This window comes from Thunnus albacares, chromosome 13, assembly GCF_914725855.1.
Source record: "Thunnus albacares chromosome 13, fThuAlb1.1, whole genome shotgun sequence".
NCBI classification, from domain to species: domain Eukaryota; kingdom Metazoa; phylum Chordata; class Actinopteri; order Scombriformes; family Scombridae; genus Thunnus; species Thunnus albacares.
This window is the reverse complement of record NC_058118.1, coordinates 11,134,004-11,153,192: the sequence shown is the minus strand read 5'-3', so window position 1 is coordinate 11,153,192 and position 19,189 is coordinate 11,134,004. Positions and strand designations below refer to the sequence as shown.

The 19,189-nt window shown below is 41.5% G+C and overlaps 1 protein-coding gene across 1 annotated transcript; it reads right to left on the bottom strand.

Moving 5' to 3' along the window:
• Positions 1–514: 514 nt before the first annotated feature.
• On the bottom strand, positions 515–19,173 carry LOC122994960 (forkhead box protein O1-A-like). The gene is made up of 4 exons (XM_044369787.1): positions 17,009–19,173; positions 3,575–3,766; positions 2,185–3,405; positions 515–2,092 (listed from the first exon to the last, which is right to left on the bottom strand). Exons 1-3 carry the CDS (start codon positions 17,627–17,629, stop codon positions 2,221–2,223), a joined length of 1,998 nt encoding a protein of 665 aa, XP_044225722.1. The 5' UTR covers positions 17,630–19,173; the 3' UTR covers positions 515–2,092; positions 2,185–2,220.
• Between the last annotated feature and the right edge of the window lie 16 nt (positions 19,174–19,189).

Here is a 19,189-nt window from a genome sequence, read left to right as displayed (position 1 = left end):
ATTCAATACATAACTCACGGGGGGAAATAGCAGGAGAGATCCCTTCAACACTTCAGAGGTAAAATATTTTGAGGTATGAGTGTTCATATATGTATTGATATAGTTTGGACTGAAATATGTAAACAACCATTTGTAACACAACCATACATACAGTATAATATTTCAGTATAATCATAACAGTCATTTAAAACCTTCATATACAAAAATGTACTACTAAAGAAGTTAATATGTACAACATTCTAAGTCTGCGAGACCATGTAGGCACAGTGGATTGGCACACTTTCTTTGAAATGTGTTTGGTAGAGTAGAAAACTCTTTGGTGCATAACAACTGTAGCTGCTCAGAGGTAAATGAAAAAGCAAGCGAATCCTGTGTTAGCCAAACTTTGAAGACCATCGTCCATTTGCAGTGAGTTTAGGATTTCATCATCAGCCACTCCGCCTACTGCTGCTTCTGCTTCCCCTCTATAAAACAGCCAAATGTCAGCAAAATGTCCCTTTTTTGTGATAAAAAAACAGCTTTGATTTCAACTTGATTGCCATGAATTTTCCAGTTTATCCAATGCAATTTGAAAAGTTATTCATGTAATCAAGATTTCTTGACAGGTGACAGGGACGTTCTTAGACACGGGCCAGCACTAGGTCATTGTTTCTAGGATCTCTTTTATACATTATCTGTAATCTTCTCCTTCAATATTAGTTTTATGAGACAAAAAATGACAGCGTTACAACATCATGTCACTCAAATACAGTACATTGTACACCGCATATGCAGCCATATTTTTACAAGCATACAAAGTACAAAGCAAGTCCAATAGCCACAATTAAAATAAAAACATAAATAAATATCGTCATACAGAATATCATTGATGGATTAATTTCAGTCAGAGATGCAGCTCATCTCAGGGTCACTAATGATTATGAATAATGATCTACTGATGAGGAGATATGGTTGACATTTGACTCAAGCACTGCTTTTGACAGCACTGTACCATGACGTCTGTCTATAAACATTTCAAGCTGTGTGTACGCCAATCAGAATATTTTCAGGATTTATTGGTGTCTAGTCCTCCAGTGGTCTGTTCATGGAAATATCCTGCGGTAACTGTACATTTTCGTGGGTTATTTTAATTCACTGTGATGATCATGTTAATACGTATCACTACTTTGCAGATGATACACTGGTTTACCTATAATTCAAGCCTAATGATCTCACTAGGTTAGCAGTTGTGTAATCATTTGCCATAAAGGGCTCGATGCTCAAAGAAGAAGCTTTTTGGTCCAGAGAATGTAATCTCAATCCCTCCATTAAAGATTTGGGTGCTGATTTAAAATTATACAATTTTAAGTAATGTGTTACTGAGTTAACACAGACTGCCTTGGTCTAGCTCCCATTGGTGCAGAATGCCACTGCATAGGCCCCAAATTGATCTACTGCTGACTCCCTTTACTGGATGGTAGCATGTAAAGAACTGATTTTTCAGTTCAGTTCATCACCTGCACAGCAGTGCATGGTCCAACCCTGACCTATCACTGAGTTGTTATGTCCTCAGTGCACCTTGAGGTCCCTCAGGTCTTCTCAGCTGGGCCTACCGACTGCTCCAAGGTCCAGTCTTAAAACTAAAGGTGATTCAGCAGTTTTGGCCAAATACACAGTGCTCCCAGAAATTTCAGACTGGCCACAAATGATACATTTTGAGAAATGACTTTACTTTTTTGTCAGGCACTTTGTCTTATGTAACACACTGTACTGTATATTTTAATATACCATGACTTCAGCAAAAATATGCTAATACACACATATTTCCAGTTTTTGACAACTGTAAACAAGGCTAATTCAGCTAATGCAGGTTTGTCTTGTGTCTTCATTTTCTTTCTGAAGAGCTGAAGATCTAAAAAAAAGCTAATTAAAATCTCCTTTTGTTTAATCTTTAATGTAAAGTAATAACATGCACTGTTATACATGGACCTGCAACTCAAGACATATACATTTTTGAAAATAACTTTGAGGAGAGTGATGGCGATGGCTTCTTTGGATTGATATTTTCCTGTCTCAGAATGAATGTGAGCAGTGGCGTGATGCTGAGAAACACCTGTGAGGGAGAGTGGGAAATGCTTAGGGATAAACATGCTGTGGACATTTTATTTATTATAGATTTACTACCAGACAAATCATCAGTCTCACCTGTTTAAGCATCAATTATATGGTCCACCATGCGTCTTAGCCCGACACCCAGCTATGTGTGGTGGTCTTCACCCTCTGGGGAAACCCCTGAGGCCCAGCTGCGGGGTCAAAGTTGAAGTCCAGCGCTCCCCCATCCATGAGGGTGTCATGGAGGACGGACTCCATGTCACATTCAAGCCTCTCAATGGATACGTTATCCAGGTCACTGGGCAGCCGCTCCTGATGATGATGACCGTGTGGGTGAACAAGTTGCCTGTAGCCGTTGGTGCCGCCGTAGCCTGCCGTGACATCATTAGTGTGTGCTGGGTGACCATGGGGCAGCTGCATGCATGTCCTCAGGCTGGTCATTCGAGGAGGGGCCCCTGAAAGACTAGTCAGACTGGTCAAGGGTATCATGTTGCAGCTATTCAAGTCTCGTGAGGTTGAAGGACCCTGGCTATGTATAGCTTGTGGGCTTACATGAGGAACTGGGTGACTCTGAGGAGGATTCATAAGTTTTACTCCATTATGCCCCCCCACTTGGCTTTGGCTGTTGTAGGTGGGCAATAGGCAACTTCCCCTCCCAACCTGAGGCACCAGTGAATCCCTAGAGGGCATCATGTCCCTGTTGGCATCTGCATCTGAGGTCAACAGCTCTTTGAGGAGGCCAGCAGGGGAGATATATTGGTTCTCATAAGCCCCATAGCCCGGCTTGCTCTCTGGAAGTGTCTGCATGGGGACAGGGGACAGGGAGTTCATCCTAACCTGACCATACATACATTTATGGTAGTCCTGCTGTGGGCGCAAGGTCAAACTGGTGGAGTTGTAGGGGCTACTCTGAAGCATGGCAGCATTTGAGGAATGTGAGGAGTCTGAACCCAACTGGGGGTTCTTCGGAGACAGCAGGTTCAGGTTATCCAACAGGCTCTCCATGACGTTCTCTGAGCCATGTTGGCCCATGGATCCAGCCACCTCAGACAGGCTGGGCAAGGGGGCAGTAATCTTGGTCCCTGCCCCTCCAGGATACATCATGTGGCTGTCAGATTCCCCAAGGTCCTCCTGTTCAGAAGGGAAAGGTGACCGGCGACCACTCAGGGTGCTGGCATCAGAGCTGGTGCGCGTCCTAAAGGAGCTCCAGGCCTCAAAGTCCTCATTACTGTGGGAGTTCGGGCTTCCCAACCAGTTGGAGTACTGGGAACCGGGGCTGCCTGCTCCTCCCTCAATCCCTTCCTGTAGAGCCATCTGGGTATAGAAAAACATGAAAACCTCACAAACGCTCCCATAAAATATACCAGTGTATTATTAACATACGCTAAAATTAACCTAGGTTCAGCAGAATTGTGAGAAAAAATATATAGCTGAACTATTTTCAGATAGATGTCATGTAAGTGTTAATAAATGAGGACTGTACCTTTTTCTTTGTGGCCCTTCCTCTGCTCTTGGCAAACTTACTGTTGTTGTCCATGGAGGTGGCTCTGCGTCGAGGTGACTTTCCATTTTTCCCCCCTTCTGGGTTCAGCATCCACCAAGAGCTTTTTCCTGTTCCCTCGTTTTGTATGCGCACAAAGCGGCTGTGCAGGGAAAGGTTGTGTCTGATGGAGTTCTGGATGGAAAAAGAATGAATCATTTGTAAGTTATCTGAGTATGTCACAGTTATGTGAAGGCTACAATGCAGCTTGAGGCTTCAAAATAACTAGATTTATTGTCCGATTGTATTTCTTTTTTGATGATACTGGACAATAAAGGCAGGAAAGCAATGTTAGGGAGTTATCCCTACTTGCTTTTCAGAGGGAGTTAAATGAGAAGGTGTATTATCTTGCAGGGAAACCTTTTGTCATTTTTCATACAGAGTGGAAAAGTAGGGGTTAGTTGAGTGTGATGTCAAAGCCAGCAGATGAAACAGGAAATATGCATATATGTCCATATCCTCTGTTAACATTTTGTCCACTTTTTAAGCTTTCTCTAATCTCTCCTCACGCTCTCCAGCAAAAGACACTGGTCACTTTGGCACAAGGGAGTCAGAGGTGGATGGGCCATGTGGCGTCATTTACACAAAATAAATATTTGGTACCCTGCTAGCCACACGATGTGTGTAAGTTTACCACACTGTGAGACATGATGTACTGTCCAAGAGGAAGCAGCTCAGAGTAACAAAAACCCTTCACATCAACTTTGCAGACGGGTCGTAGCTGTTACTAGGCAACAGCTGTTGCAATCACAAAGCAAAATCATGAACAACAATAGCAGCTAGAATAACGTGCTGCTGGTATATAGCTAGAGGATGACATATGATGGTGAACAAAGTAAAAGTTGCCATCAAACAGAGTGAATGCACAACAACCTAACTGAGCAGATTCTTTGCATGATTAAAGCTTGAAACCCTTCCAGGTGACATTATCGAAAGGGAATGAAAGACTGAACCTGCATCAAATATGTGACTGAGGTCATAAAACTATACTCTTGATTTTGAGTTGTATGAGTCTCACACATGATTGGCAGACAAATATACATTTTTATCACAGGACTTTATATAACCTTTTCTACGCCTCTCTGTGGTGTTTTTTTTTTAAATTTCAGCTTTTAAGTTCATGTTGCATGGCTTTTATCATCTTTTAATTGCTTGTAGTCAGAGTTATGAATTGTATGTTTGCTTTGAAGTGCTACATTAAAGATACATCTAATTGTTATTTATATTGCTCTCAAGAGATATCAACTCACATGAACGTCTTCACCTTTCTGAATGTGACACAGTGTGTGAGAATGTAAGAATAACAGAAAGTGATAGTTTGAGGCCTCTTTCTTAAGAAACTCAACACTGTTGCGGGTGAAAGCCAATGAAGACAAGTAATAATAATTCACTGTCAAACTGAAGCCTGGCCTTTGTCCTGACTGAGTTTATTAGGGTGGTAATTTTACTCCCTCCTCACAGTAGGCAATAATCATGTTTCCTGTGATTTCCACCTAGTTTTATCTGCACATCTCTATTCCGCCCTTCTACCAGCGGCAGCACTGCTCCACCAAACTGGAAAAATAACACAGAGAAAACCAAAAACGTGAGTAATTTAGAATATATTTCAGATTTACATCTGAACATCTCTTGCATTACCGTAAATACTTACAGTTAGCCTAACTGATAATGACTTTATGACAAATATAAAATCAAATCAGGGTCTTTGTTTGACAACTGCACTACTGAAAGAGCAGATTAAACAAAATCTCTCCCGAATGAGACAGACTGTATTACTTTGGGCTTAACCAATGTGATCACTTTTTTTTACATGCGGTCACAGTTGTCCTTGAGCTAACATGTATACACCTAAAGCCTCATTCAGTCCGTTTTCTCTAATGCTATGTTATGTACCCTAAAAAGGACGCAGAGGCGCCTCCTGCGGTAATTCTCTCAGGAAGAAAAACAAAGATGGTTGAGGAGCACACGGACGTACTGTACAGTTTGGTCTCTCTGGACAGAAAAAAAATCTTCCTAATATGAAACTCATTGCTTTGCTGGATGCTGGGTACAATAAAAAAGACCAAAGTGCAACACAAGACATACTAGCAGGGAATTTCCCCTGAATACCCATGTGAACGCAAAAGCAGCTCCCTGCAGTTAGTAAAGCCAGATGTCCCTAACCACAGAATTCAACAGGGATATACAAAGCATGGAGATAAAGACACTCACATTCAAAACAATAGACTGATTGTCTGAGTGCGTCTCTGAAATGCTGGTCTTGGGTTGGGGTTAGGCTTTTGGCAAATGCATTCAGTGCGTATTAATCATCCGATTATGATTTGGACTATAATATTAATTAGATGTGTTATAGCAAGTTGAAGAAGTATCTTATTATAATTAACTTAAAATCAAATCTTACTAAACTTTGATTTACTACCCAGATTTTCTAAGTGAAAAAAGCACAAGGAACTATTTCACATTGAGGTTGGCGTCATGTAGTAGATTAAAATATAAATGTTCATTATTTTATTTAGCAGCAGCTTAGACCAGAATGACACTTCAAATGATTGTAAAAAAAACAAAAAAAAAACAGAACAAGATTAAAACTATTGTCCTTACGAGGGCACTGAACCACAGTAAGTTCAACCTCAAACTGCACATCAACAGTAGCCTTGTGAAGCCTGTTCTTAACAGTGGAGGCAGTGGGCTATGCGAGAATGAGAATTTTTTTACCCGAAAAAGAAAGCGAGGGGAGGTTACAGAGTTCGTAGCGAGAATGGGGAGGGTGACAGAGTGAGATGTTTTTGCCGCGAGAGCTGGGGTCAATGAGTTCACTGTGTGCTGAACACGAGCTCCTCAGCCGGCGCTGACAGAGACATGCAAACAGGTTGGATGGAGCGCGAACAGGGAGAGAGAGGAGGAAAAGCATCAGATGTGACGTGCTGGGTCCGACTGTCTGCTTTCTGACTCACCAAAACAGAAACCCCCCCACCACACACACACACACACACACACACACACACACACACACACACACACACACACACACACCTCTCTTGAACTGCACTCCTCCCTTCTCTTCCACTGACTTTTAAATAAGGCTTCCTGTGTCAGAGGACATCCTGCACATGCAGGCTGTAGAGACTGAGGTAGATTATGCACTCATTGCATAGCTAGAAAATGCAATGCTAATCTATCTCCTGTTCCTTTGAATCATGACCTTTTCTCCTCTTTTTCTCTCTTTTTACATGATCTGTAACCGAAGACAGGAAATGAGTCATTAGTGGTTGACCTGAGATCCGAGCAGTGCGCTGCACAAACTCATTCTGTAAACTAACTTTAACGCCACTAACCAAATGACAATGTCTGACTTGCTTACACACGGCTGAGATCACTGGTGATATGCAAATGTCTGCAGCCTCTGATTAGTGCCCACAATAGATCACGGACTGCATGACTGGGCCCGGGGAAGGGGCATTCTCTGCTCAGCCTGGGATAATCCTTGTCTGAGACAGACCTCACCTCAGCCCAAAGAGAACAAAAGACATCCCCTGCCTCACTAATTCAGGAGGTGCCCCTCTCTCACATTATTTCTCTGAAAGCCTGACCCAAGGTGGCCTATATGTTTCATTGTTGCTAAACTTCTTTATAAAATGCATTGTTGTGGCCCTCACTTTTGAATGACTTTGAAGTGGTGAAATATGTGCACCTGTGACTTATCTATTGAATATTTCGAGCAGTGATCCAACCAAACTTTGCACAGCAGTTAGGATACATTGCAAAATAATGTAATATAATATGCTTTGGAGTTTGGGGCAAGTAAATACATTTTTATGTACTAAATTTATTTTATTTTCGTAGTAAATTTTGCATCTTTCCTTGTTTTGTAGCAACTAAAAATCATACCTATTTTATTTGCATTTGACACAAACTTGCCTTACAGTGTAGAATAAGTGAGTCACACTGGTCCTAGGTCAGCTGGTGCAAGGACACCCGACATGGGAAAGGTCTCTTTGCTTATGACAAAATCTATTTTCAGTTTGCCCTCAGAAATGCCACATGTTGGGCTGCAAGCTCTAAATACAATGCAGCAGAAACCAGTTGCCTCTCTATAGAGCGAGAGGCTGCGAGTCCACCTGCTGCTGGATTCATCGTGCCATTTGCAGACCAGCATTAGATTATGGAAAATCCACCACTCAAAATCTCAAATCTCAAAATCACTTATGATCATGAACATTACGAAATGACCCCAGCAGTCATCTTACAGCGGACTGGGAGGAGGTTTAATTCATTTAATATCTGTGTTCTCTTCAGAAAACAGCTCCGACATGAGACTCCTCCTACTGGACTTCACAACAGTCTCATTGACACAGCTGCTGTTTCTTGTGTAGCGAAGCATGAGGCTTGCAGTAACGGTCGTGGGATAAGTAAACAAACAAGGCCCAGTTGCAGGGACAGGTGCAGCCACGGTGAAAGTGGCCTCACTTGCAATTGGTCCAAAGGTTTTACACACAGCACCAGACGCAACCGCAGACAGGACAGAGGTTCCCCCAGGAGACCAGCTGCTACTCAAATCAGTAACTGGTTTTATATCAAAGATTAGGCCTGATATTCAGTTAGTGATGAAAGTTTGGAGGGAAAAAATAATTACTTTAAATTTGCATCTACTGGCCTCATGCAGCTCCAATTTTCACATTTAACTAATTTTACAGTGATTTAGTGTTGCATAACCTCTTTTACTTCTAATCAGAGCTTCATTGACCTCAGCTGCGGGTGCAACCGCCCTCCAGGTATTGTTTTTATGTTGCTTCTGCCCTGAGGTTTTTAAACAAAAGTTGTAGAGAATGAGGAAACACGTGGAACAATTGCCCATAAATCAAAATCACATTAACAGTAAAATAAGGAAGTATGTTAATCTCTTTGGCTGAAAGAAAAGAGTTCAGCTGTGGAAAACTTCTTGACCAGTTTGTTGAGCATCCACGTGTTGGCTGAGTCCTCAGCCACGCAGGAAGTGGATGGCCTTTTGCTAACCGGTTGATTGTGTAGGTCACAATGTCAATGCATAGAGTGGTTTCCTATTAAAGGTGCAGAGTGTGTAATTTAGTGGCATCTGGCAAAACAGACTTGGCAGAAATGGAATATAATATTCATGAGTGTGTTTTAATTAGTGTATAATCACCTGAAATAACAGTCGTGTTTTCGTTGCCTTAGAATGAACCCTTTATATCTACAGAGTGGGGGGAGAGGGTCCTCTTCCACTGAACCTGCCATGTTGCACCGCCATTTTTCTACAGTAGCCCAGAATGGACAACACTGGCTCTAGAGAGAGCCTTTCGCACTTTTTGTGAGTTTCACGGACGCCGTAGGTTCTCCTACACTCTTGGAGGGGGAGAGGGAGGGGGAGGGGAAGGGTATTTAGTTTGTTGCAATCTGCAACCTCACTGCTGGATGCCACTGAATCCTACACACTGCAGGAGCTGTGTCCACCAAAGTGTTTTTCCTGAGGCCAGTGTATTTATTGAATTGTTTGAAATGGGAGTGCTGCATATTTACACTATGCTACAAACGCCAGCAGTGTGATGAGGCCCTGAGCATCTATTCTGCGCTGATTGCTGCACCTTTGGTGTTTTTTTCTGGTTGCTGAGAGTTGAAAAATGTTCAACTTTGGGTAAAGCGCTGCGCTGTCACTGTCACTTTTTACCCAGCTGTCCAATCACAGTGGTGGAGGGACAGTACAAATACCACAAAGACCAACAGCTATGTCAAGCGCTGAGCAACGACAACAATGGACAGGGTTTGTTACAGGGCTTTGTCCAACTTCAGCTCTTGAACCAAACGATAGTATTCGCTGAAATCTTTCCTCGCTGCCAAAATCTCACAAACTCACATAGATCGGCGGGTCAGTCCTCTCTCCCTACATGCTTCATCCTTCCCTTCATCCAGAATAAAGGCCAGAGCAAGTACCCTACCTTGTGCCGACATTTTTACATTCAGTATTTGGTGATAACACAAATTATTAGGTAATTGCAACACATAAATTAACCATACTTCCATAGATATTCCGTATCATAGCAACCAAAGCGTCTCAGCTGAAAAGACGCTGAGCTCCTAGCTGGGCGTTTTCAGAAGAGCACTTGGCATTTTCAGCTCTTTAAGGCTGGATGATATGACTCAAATCAGAGTCACAATATGAATGATTATTTTCCCGATATCGACATACTGTATATCACAATACGTCAAATGCATAAAACATATAAAATAATTAAATTGATGTTCAGTGTGTCCCACTGTTGTACATCATGCAATACTCTTTGCACGTGTACAATAAAAATGTACAACAACTAATTTTGTTTTTTTATAATTTTTCATAATTTGTTCAGAATCATTAATTTTGTAAACTAATGAAACATTTTCATATCATGATGATACAATTCTGCTGAAAATCAATACACAATAATATATACTTCCTGTCCCTTTCAAGTTAAAATGTAAGACAGGGGCATAAGCTATTATCACTTTATATCTGCTGCTATGTCACCAAATACTAGATAAAAAGAGTAAAAAAAATCATCATCTACTTTGTAAAAATAATATTTGAGAAAAGCAAATTAATTGTTGTGTGACATGAGTCAACCCACTATGTGACCTTGTACACACAGTTTCTTAAAATATAGACATCTAACACTTAATCAGAGCTGTTTAATAACTGCTATGATGATTACTACTACAAAGCAATCAGATATCTGGTGTAAATAAGAGAGTTACAGGGTGCAGAACTTGCAGAGATTACAGTAAAATGACAAGCCACTTCCTGACAGTGTCTTCCTGTGTGCACCCCTCCCCCTCCTTTCTCTCCTCTGACCCAGGAAGCGCAAGCGGAGTTGAACATGAGAGTGGGACCGGAGTTTTCTGTTACAGGGCGTTAAAAAGGAGAGCGTGGCTGCTGTAGAAGATCCCTCCAGCTCAATGTGGAGAGCTTCTCGCCCTGTTATGTCTCCAGGCACATGCAGTCTACTTCATTAACACTGAGCATCAAACTGAGTGACCTACTTCTGCAATGGCTTCAAAGTGGGTGCATGAAAAGGAATGGAGAGCTTTGTGTCAGGAGTTCAGCTTTAGATAAACAAGTTGAGGGCAAAATGAGGATGATAGACACAATTAAACATCCTCACGTGATCTGCTATTGACTAAAAAAAACTTACTTAAATCATACTTAAAATATTCAAGGTGATTAGAAACTTGATCTCTAATCTTTCTAAGCCTAATCTTGAGAGTGACACACATTCTTTACACACTTTACAGGGTAGAAAGGACAACTCATTTTTAAAGGATTGGCCACTAATCTCAATTACTTTTGATCCTATTTCTCTTTCTTCACACCACAGGCTATTTCTTTGCGTCAGGCCTCCCACAGCACCCATTACCCTTTTAATTTTGCATAATGGATTTGAGGCCAGGTTCTTTTTGTGAACATAATACAGAGGGGGGTTATTATCCTGCGCAGGCTGGAGGACAATGCAGAAACCCACATGCCATGGATTCCACAGACTCACACATGTGTAGACAGCAGACTGTACACAGGCCTCAGCCCACAGCCAGCCAGTCAGCTCAGCTGACTGCTCCCCTCCTTCCCTCAAGCCACAGTCGCTCCTCTTAAAAAGCCCCTGCCCCAAGCCTCCCTTTCTTCATGGGGTTACTTGAAGCTTTCAGTGGGCCTCTTAAGTTCAGGCCAGGCCTCCCTTTTAACCTTGTGATCCCAAGACAAATAGCTGGCAGTTATTCAGTTTTTTTTTCTTACCACTTTTAGTAGCTGGTGTCTCTTCTCAGGGCTGTGTCCTCAAACTGAGTTCAGAAACACCTTCTTAAGGGTGATTCCATTTTAAATGTACCCCTCAAAATAATATATAATTAAAATATAAAATAATGGAATAAATCAAAAAGCTGAAATATATGAAAAGAAAATGGATTTCAAAATGCTTATAGAGCAAAACAGGAGTTTACAGTCAAGCTAGCAGCTTAGTAGTGCTTTGAGCTAAATGCTAATGTCAACATGCTAAAACAAATACAATGCTAACATGCTGATGTTTAGCAGCTATAATATTAGCCAAGTTTAAGCTCTTAATTTGTCGAGTGGCATGCTAACATTTGCTAATTAGCGCTAAACACAAAGTATAGCTGAGGCTGATGGGAATGTCTTCAGTTTTGCAGTTATTTGGTAATAAAGTTGGAAAAATTCAAATTTTTTGTGATAATTATTAATAATAATTATAAATAATTTGTATTTGAAAACATAAGGGATCATCAAAGTCATTACTATTCATGCATAAATGTTTGCACTAAATTTTATGTCAGTGCATCCAATAGTTGTTGAGACATTTCACTCAAAACCACAAATCTAAACTTCGTGGTGGCAAAGGAAGCATCAAGGAATCATTGAAGTCATTATGATTCATCGTCTCAGAATTATGAGTATTTGTTCAAAATATGGCACCAATCTATTAAGTAGATGTTTTAGTAGATACGTCACTGGATAAGTGAAAACTTTGACATAGTGGGGGGCCTAGAGGAAAAGTCAGTAAGATTCATTTTCTGGGGACCATGTTGTCTGCACAAAATTTCATGACAATCTATCCAGTAGTTGTTGAGATATTCCAGTTTGAACCAAAGTGGTGGACCAGCTGACAGACTGACATTACCACCTCACCACTAACACGGCTAAAATAACAAAAATACTTTTTCTAGCAAAACACTGCTCACTAATGCATATTTACCTGAGTTATCTGTAGAGGAAACTTCAATTTCTGGTAGCATTTACATTTAATCTACATAATACTTGTATATCCGAAACTTAAACAGTAAAATAACTCTTTATTGACACTTGGATCAACCTCAGTGTAGGTTCAACTGAAGCCACTGCAGGACAAATGTTACTTAATGGCACTAACGTCTACAAACATTACTTACATAAGCACTACCTTAGAGTTTCATGTCACCTGCACTCAACTTGTTTGCATTTTACCAACACAGCAGTTCTACTAGTGGCCACTTTCATCAGCTGTCACTTGTTCAAATGCAAGTGGAGAGAGCTAAATTTCCACAGAGCGACTCAGCTCATCCTGCATATATACTGTCAGCATCTTACTACTTTCCAAAGTGGTCATTTATACCTAACAGGCTAGTGTAGTGTAGTGTAGGGGCCCTTTTGACACCCATGCATGATGATACAGTAAAAATAAACCGCATCACAACAGGCAGCCATTGCACATATTGTTGCAGGCTGCCATCAAAACTTACCCAAACAGCTTACTCTGATGCGTTTTAAGCACTTCATAACCTTTAAAAAGTTCAAGAAAATGGATAAAATACTTGCAATACTTGCATTCTTGCAATTCACATGTTTTGAAATGAGTACCTCAGAGCCTCAGTTCCAGTTAAACTCAGGGGTGCTACTTTCCGTTCCATCACTGAAGGTCACAGTTCACTGAGAAAAACAATGGCAGTAACAGTAAAGTAGTGGTGAAGTACCCTGCATGCTGTGCACTGCTACTCATAGACCCACCAGCATCCCAGGGGAACCAGTCTTCCCAGTGGGTAAGGGCCAAAGACATCTAGATCACTAAGCTGCCACAACATTTTTGGAGGGAAAACAAAAATCCCCATGACATGAAGGAGACAGGAAGCTCTAGCGGCAGCAGCATCGCCCTCGTCCTGCCCTCCACCCACCTCCAGTTTTCTAGGTGGAGCTGTATAATCACTGAGGTTCAAACTGAACGCCCTCCACCCACCATGAGGTCTCTGCCTCCTCTCTATCTGTCATTACAATCACGCATGTGGACTCTAAAGTAAACACATAAACCATGGCATGACACAAAACATAATATCAAGCAGAGGGATTTTTTTTTCATTCTGAAAAGAAATGGAAATAAATGACTTAATGTAGAATTAAATGCACAAACATGATCCATATACGGTCTCCCCTCTCCCCTCCTCTTTTTCCAACCCTGACCCTCATGTTTTGCAGGGCGGGGATGTTAACACATGGCACTGTTTTCCATCCACTCGGCAGGAAATGCATCATAGTTCATTGTGGGGGGACTGTCGTGTTTTTTTAACAGGAAAGTATAAAAATAACTGTTAGCCGGTGGTTCCAAGGCCCGGCGAGCGTGCCAACAATGGAATGCAGAGGATGAAGTAGCAATGTGTTGATTTTATATTAAAGATAAACAGACTTAACCTGTTGTTTTTGATGAAAAAGGTATTTGCATTTTTCTTGGGTAGCATTGGTTGAGTAAACAAGGACAACCCACTGAGGCACATCCAAACTACTGTAGGACTGCAGTGACGTTCAGAGTGCCTGCATCATCCTTTTCCCTCTAACATGTGACTAAAATCAAACAAAAAGAAATTTCATGTCATATATTATGAAATTAAACCCAACATCAGAGGAAGCAGGGCCCAAGTTCAACTTGTGTTGGAAATCTGCCCTGCTGAAGCAAGCCCTATAAGTACCAAAAGACTTTCATGATTTGCCATTGATTGGGTTTTATTGGAATTAGGACAAATATTTTATCTTTGTATTTCACAAATCTGGAATATTTCTAAAGATATACTGTTGGTGCTCAATGCACTATGAAGACAAAACAAGCAGGCCAATATATAATATATTTTAACTTTGGTTGGACAATATGGGGCCACTGGGGGTTTTGAAGAGTCTTTCATTCATGGGGTCATGGGGTTTACATATAGGATTACATGAACCCCACAACAATGGCTGGACAATATGACCTACAGTATAACTTATTTCAATTAAAGGATAATTTTACCTTAATAACAATAAATGTAACAATTACGTCTTTTGTGGGCTCACTTCTGACATATTTGTCCTGTTTAATTACAGTATGCCCAGTTTTGTATTATGTAGCATAAAAATGGACCCTAAAATGAATAAAAGTAAAATGAAAGCAGCAATAAAGTGATTTAAAATGTATAATTTTAAAAGATATAGGTACCACTGCCCATCTAGGGACTTAAAAGAAAATTGGCCTTAAATATGAAAGGTCTGTAACTCTCCGAGCTTCTCTTAAACAAACACAAACACCTCCAGCAAAAGGCCTGAGAGAGGGCAGAGAAGGAAGTGATGGGATATAGAGCTGCAATCCCTTTCTCCGAGCTGTAGCATCCGCTGAGGAAACTCTAGAAGACAGGGACACAAAGATATGAGCGCACAGCTCAGGAATGGAGGATGTTTGACGTTGTTCCCAGCATCCCCTTCTCCCAGCCCCTTCCCCTTTCGATACACTCCCCAACACTGATTGAGCTGTTTGTGTCGCCTCCTGTTATTGTCGAGGGGGCTGTGAACAGTTTACTCCACGCTGGCAAAAATACGTCTGTGTTCCCACCAGCCAGTGCACCTACTGTATATGTATGTAAGAAAGTGTAGGACGGCTGTAGTTGAAGAACTGCAGAGAGACTTAAGAAAAGGAGGAAAGGGAGGTTTAGCAGAGCCACAATGCAGAATACCGGTTATGATCATGCTTTTCAGGCGGGGGTGTAAAACAATGGAAACTATATTTGATTGAGGTTCACAAAGGCATTTCCTGACATAGCTTCAAAATTACATCTCAGAAGATCGGAGGGGTTACGGGAAGGGCTGCAAGGCTGACATATAGATCTGATTAAAATTTTGTTGGCATGTGCAGGTTTTAATGTGCCTATACTTTTAATCCAAATTTGACTTTCTTTGTCTGCTTTTGTCCTCAGTTAATTTCTCACCATTATGTCTGAGTGATTTCCTCACCCGGTGAGACAATACTAAGACCTGTGCAAAGCAAAACATTAAGCCAACATATTTCCAACTTGTCAGGATAAAAAAATTCTCTTGTACTAATTTCCTGTACATTTCCAGGCTTTCAAATTTCAAGACTGTACCAAGTTTTCCATGCTTGTGGAAATGCTGCACAGACCATGAGTCAGTATGTTTTGTGGCAACACTGAATAGACTGTTCCCGCTAAGGGAAGGCATATCTGAAATCAGTGTTGGGCTTTATTACTGCACATAACTCAGTCAAACCAGATTTCAATCTCTGCTCAGTCAAGACTTGCTCTCAGCCAAACAAGTCAACAGGCGTAAAATAAAGCTTACAGTTGTTCTCTGATGCTTTTTGTTCTCCTTGAGGGATATTCAGTATTCTCAGTCACGTGTATGGGATGTTTACAATCAGACATGCTGCTTTAGAGTTGTTTCTTTCCTCACTGACACAGTAAAGAAACAAACCACAGAGAGGCCGGCCGAGTGCTACCACTGACAGAAGAAACCACTACAAAACTTCAAAGGTAACTGCCAAAGTTCATCAGCCCATGTCAAGAGTTACTGTTTAACATTTGTGAAAGCATGCTCATGGACCTGGCAAAAACCACAAAATTATTCAACTCTATCTCTCTGGTGGGAAAAATTGGGGAAAAAAAACACCTATCACCCATCCCTGCAAGAGGGACATAAGACATGGCAGCAATATTAGGGATGCACTTTTTATTGCATTATCACTTTCCCCACAGCAGGTTAACATACTGATGTCTTGTGGGATTAAAAGATAAATCCATTCATATAGATCAAAAAAGGTGCTCTTTCTCTCTCTCTCTCTCTCTCTCTCATTGCAATCAGTGACGTCACACCAGGTATTTTGTTGTTGACAGTTAATGAAAAAAAAAACAGCTGCCATGACATCACTGAGTGGGGTGTGGCTATTTTAACTTTGCATAGTAGGAAAAATACAAGTGTTATTAATAACATTCATAAGGATGGCTCTGTTGTGTTTAAGTGTCCCTGTAAACCACGACATTGATCCCGCATGTTCAACACCAGGACCCTGAATACCCAAAAACCGCTAAATGGAATTCAGCCATCATTAATGAATATGTGCCATATCAAACATTTCTTCAGTGAGAAAATCCCATTGAACAGCTGTTACATATAATACAACTTTTTTAATAAATCAGTGTTTATAGTGAGAGTTTTTTGAGTGTATTTTTGCTGTTTTTTAAAGCAGGACTACAAAGAAAATGAATCTGCATACCACTTCACAGATTTTTTTTTTTTTGCTCACCATTATGTGCAAAAGTGTAAAACATGCATCAGTGGAATAAACTAAATGTTTGTCTTGCTGGTAACCGCACGTTTCCACTTTCTGCACATTTAGTAGAGCAGAACACTTCAATAACTGCTTTTTTAGAGTCTTTCTGCTGTTGAGCTTTTTTGCACCTAATGTTCAATCTTAGTTTTGTGTTCTTCTTTGTCTGATATTCTAAGATTTATAGGGGTTAAAGGTGATGTTGCGACCACCAAACCATCTCATCCTTTAGGTAATAAATGGACGCGTAAGTGCACGTGACACTCACCTTCCATCCCGCGGAGCTGTTACTGTCTCCTTTATCCTTGAAGTAAGGCACACTCTTCACCATCCAGTCGTAAATCTGAGACAGCGTCAGCCTCTTCTCAGGTGAGCTGTCTATCGCCTTGGTAATCAGGTCAGCATATGACATGTTCCCCCAGGCGTTACGACGGGACGAGCTGCTTTTCCTCTGGCCGGCGCCACCCAAGGGTGCAACACCAGGAGGAGGCACCTGTTGCTGGGGCTGTAGCTGCGGACTCGGGAGCTGCTGCTGCTGCTGCTGCTGCTGCTGCTGCTGCTGCTGGAGATGATGCTGATGATGTTGGTGGTGGTGATGCAGATGCACACAATTTCCTTCCCGACACTGAAAATCAGTGCAGGGTACAAGCGGTTTCTGCTCCGCGTACTCTTCATAGTCCTCCTCTAACAAGCCGAGGTTGCTGGTGAACTCGGCGTTTCCTCCCGGTTCCTGTTGGACTGATGGTGCCGGAGAGGATGTGTTGGAGCTGGCGGGGTCGACGAGCTCCGGACGGGGCAGCGGCCAGGTGCAGGACCGAGGGCGGGAGAGAGGCTCAAAGTCCGGGTCTATTTCGACCGGTTGTCTGTGTGGTGGCGGTACCTCAGCCATGTCAGGGTCAAAGCGGCTCTCACTGTCATATAGACACTCACATAAAAAAATAATGTTAATTGACAAAAGAAAAGGTCAAAATGTTGCTTTCACGCCACTGACTCCAGTCACCCAGGTAAGACCAGAAAGGTTTGTAATTACAAAGACAACGCTGGTTCAGGGTCTACAGTGAAGTTCACACCATCCTGCACCGACTACTTACAACTCTCAAGTCTGCCGCTCTGTCAGTAATAACAGCACTGAGTCCGATGCTGCTTTCACGGCCCGATAACAAGCTCCGTCTTCTGGGTTCTACTACATGGCGGCACATTAACATGCAATTTGGTTGGAAATGTATGACTTTATGTGCACTGTTTGAAACAATATATGCATTATATATGAAATTGATTTATTTGCGGTCGAGCTTTAATCATTAACATTCCCTATACTGTTCATAACTGTGTTTGAAATCCATAGGCTCAGTGGCAAAGCTGGCTTACCTAGACCCACAGGGAATCTGAAAGTCCCACACAAGGATATTTGCACAAGTAAACTACACTACAATATCACCCTAAAGTGGGCCCTGAGCAATTTCTCATAATTGTTTCAACAGCTTGTAATTCCAGCACATTTGACAGCACCTGAAGGCACCAGCGGATCATGCAGACTCCCTCTACAGCTTTTATTCTGAATAGCCCACCTTGTCCCTTGTGGTTTTCCATAGTAAAATGTATTTACAGGTACACTATTTTTAGAATCCTGACATTTGTATGCGGTGTAGCTCGGCATTTCCCACAAAATGGTCGATTTTCTTTTTCACAAATAGTCCATTGGTTGTTTTTAGCCATTTACTTAGCCCACATGATTTTGACATCCAAAGCACTGCAATTACTTACTTACATTTCAAAATGTTATGACACCGCTGTAATTATTGGTTGGTCAATCACATCCAGTTTCCAAAAAAACATTTAAATGCAATTCAGAAGATACTTTTGTTGACGTATGTAGGCCCCAGCCTTGTAAAATTGTTAGAAATCCCAATTTCTTAAGTCTGAATGGTGATCATGCACCACAGCTGTCAGTAGTGCCATCTAGTGGGTTATTTGCATATAAGAAACATCAAACTGAGCAGACCCAGGTGTCTGTCCACACTAACACACTTGTTTTGCACTTAATGTGGCGCACGCACGTCTAAGTTGCCAACATCTTATCATGCCAATCACGACTGTGTTTAAGGAAAGTGAACAAAATGTGGAAATGGTGCGCTTTCAAATGCCAAGCTCTCATTTTCCACACTTTCTCAGACAATAGATGGCTGGGGGTGTTTTTAGACCGCTATTAATCTGTGAGGTGCATTGTTAATATGTTTTTTAACTTTAAAAGCACTTCCCTTGCAAGGGCAAGAGGTTCAGGGTCTAATTACATTCCTACTGTAAACCTGATCTGAGGTCCTACATGCTACACACAAGTTATAGTTTTTAAACCGCCTGCCTGGGAAAACACCATTAATCATGATCGCAGCTGTTTGTATGACCTTTGACACAAAATGAATACAAGAACTATTTTCATCAACAGTTTTTT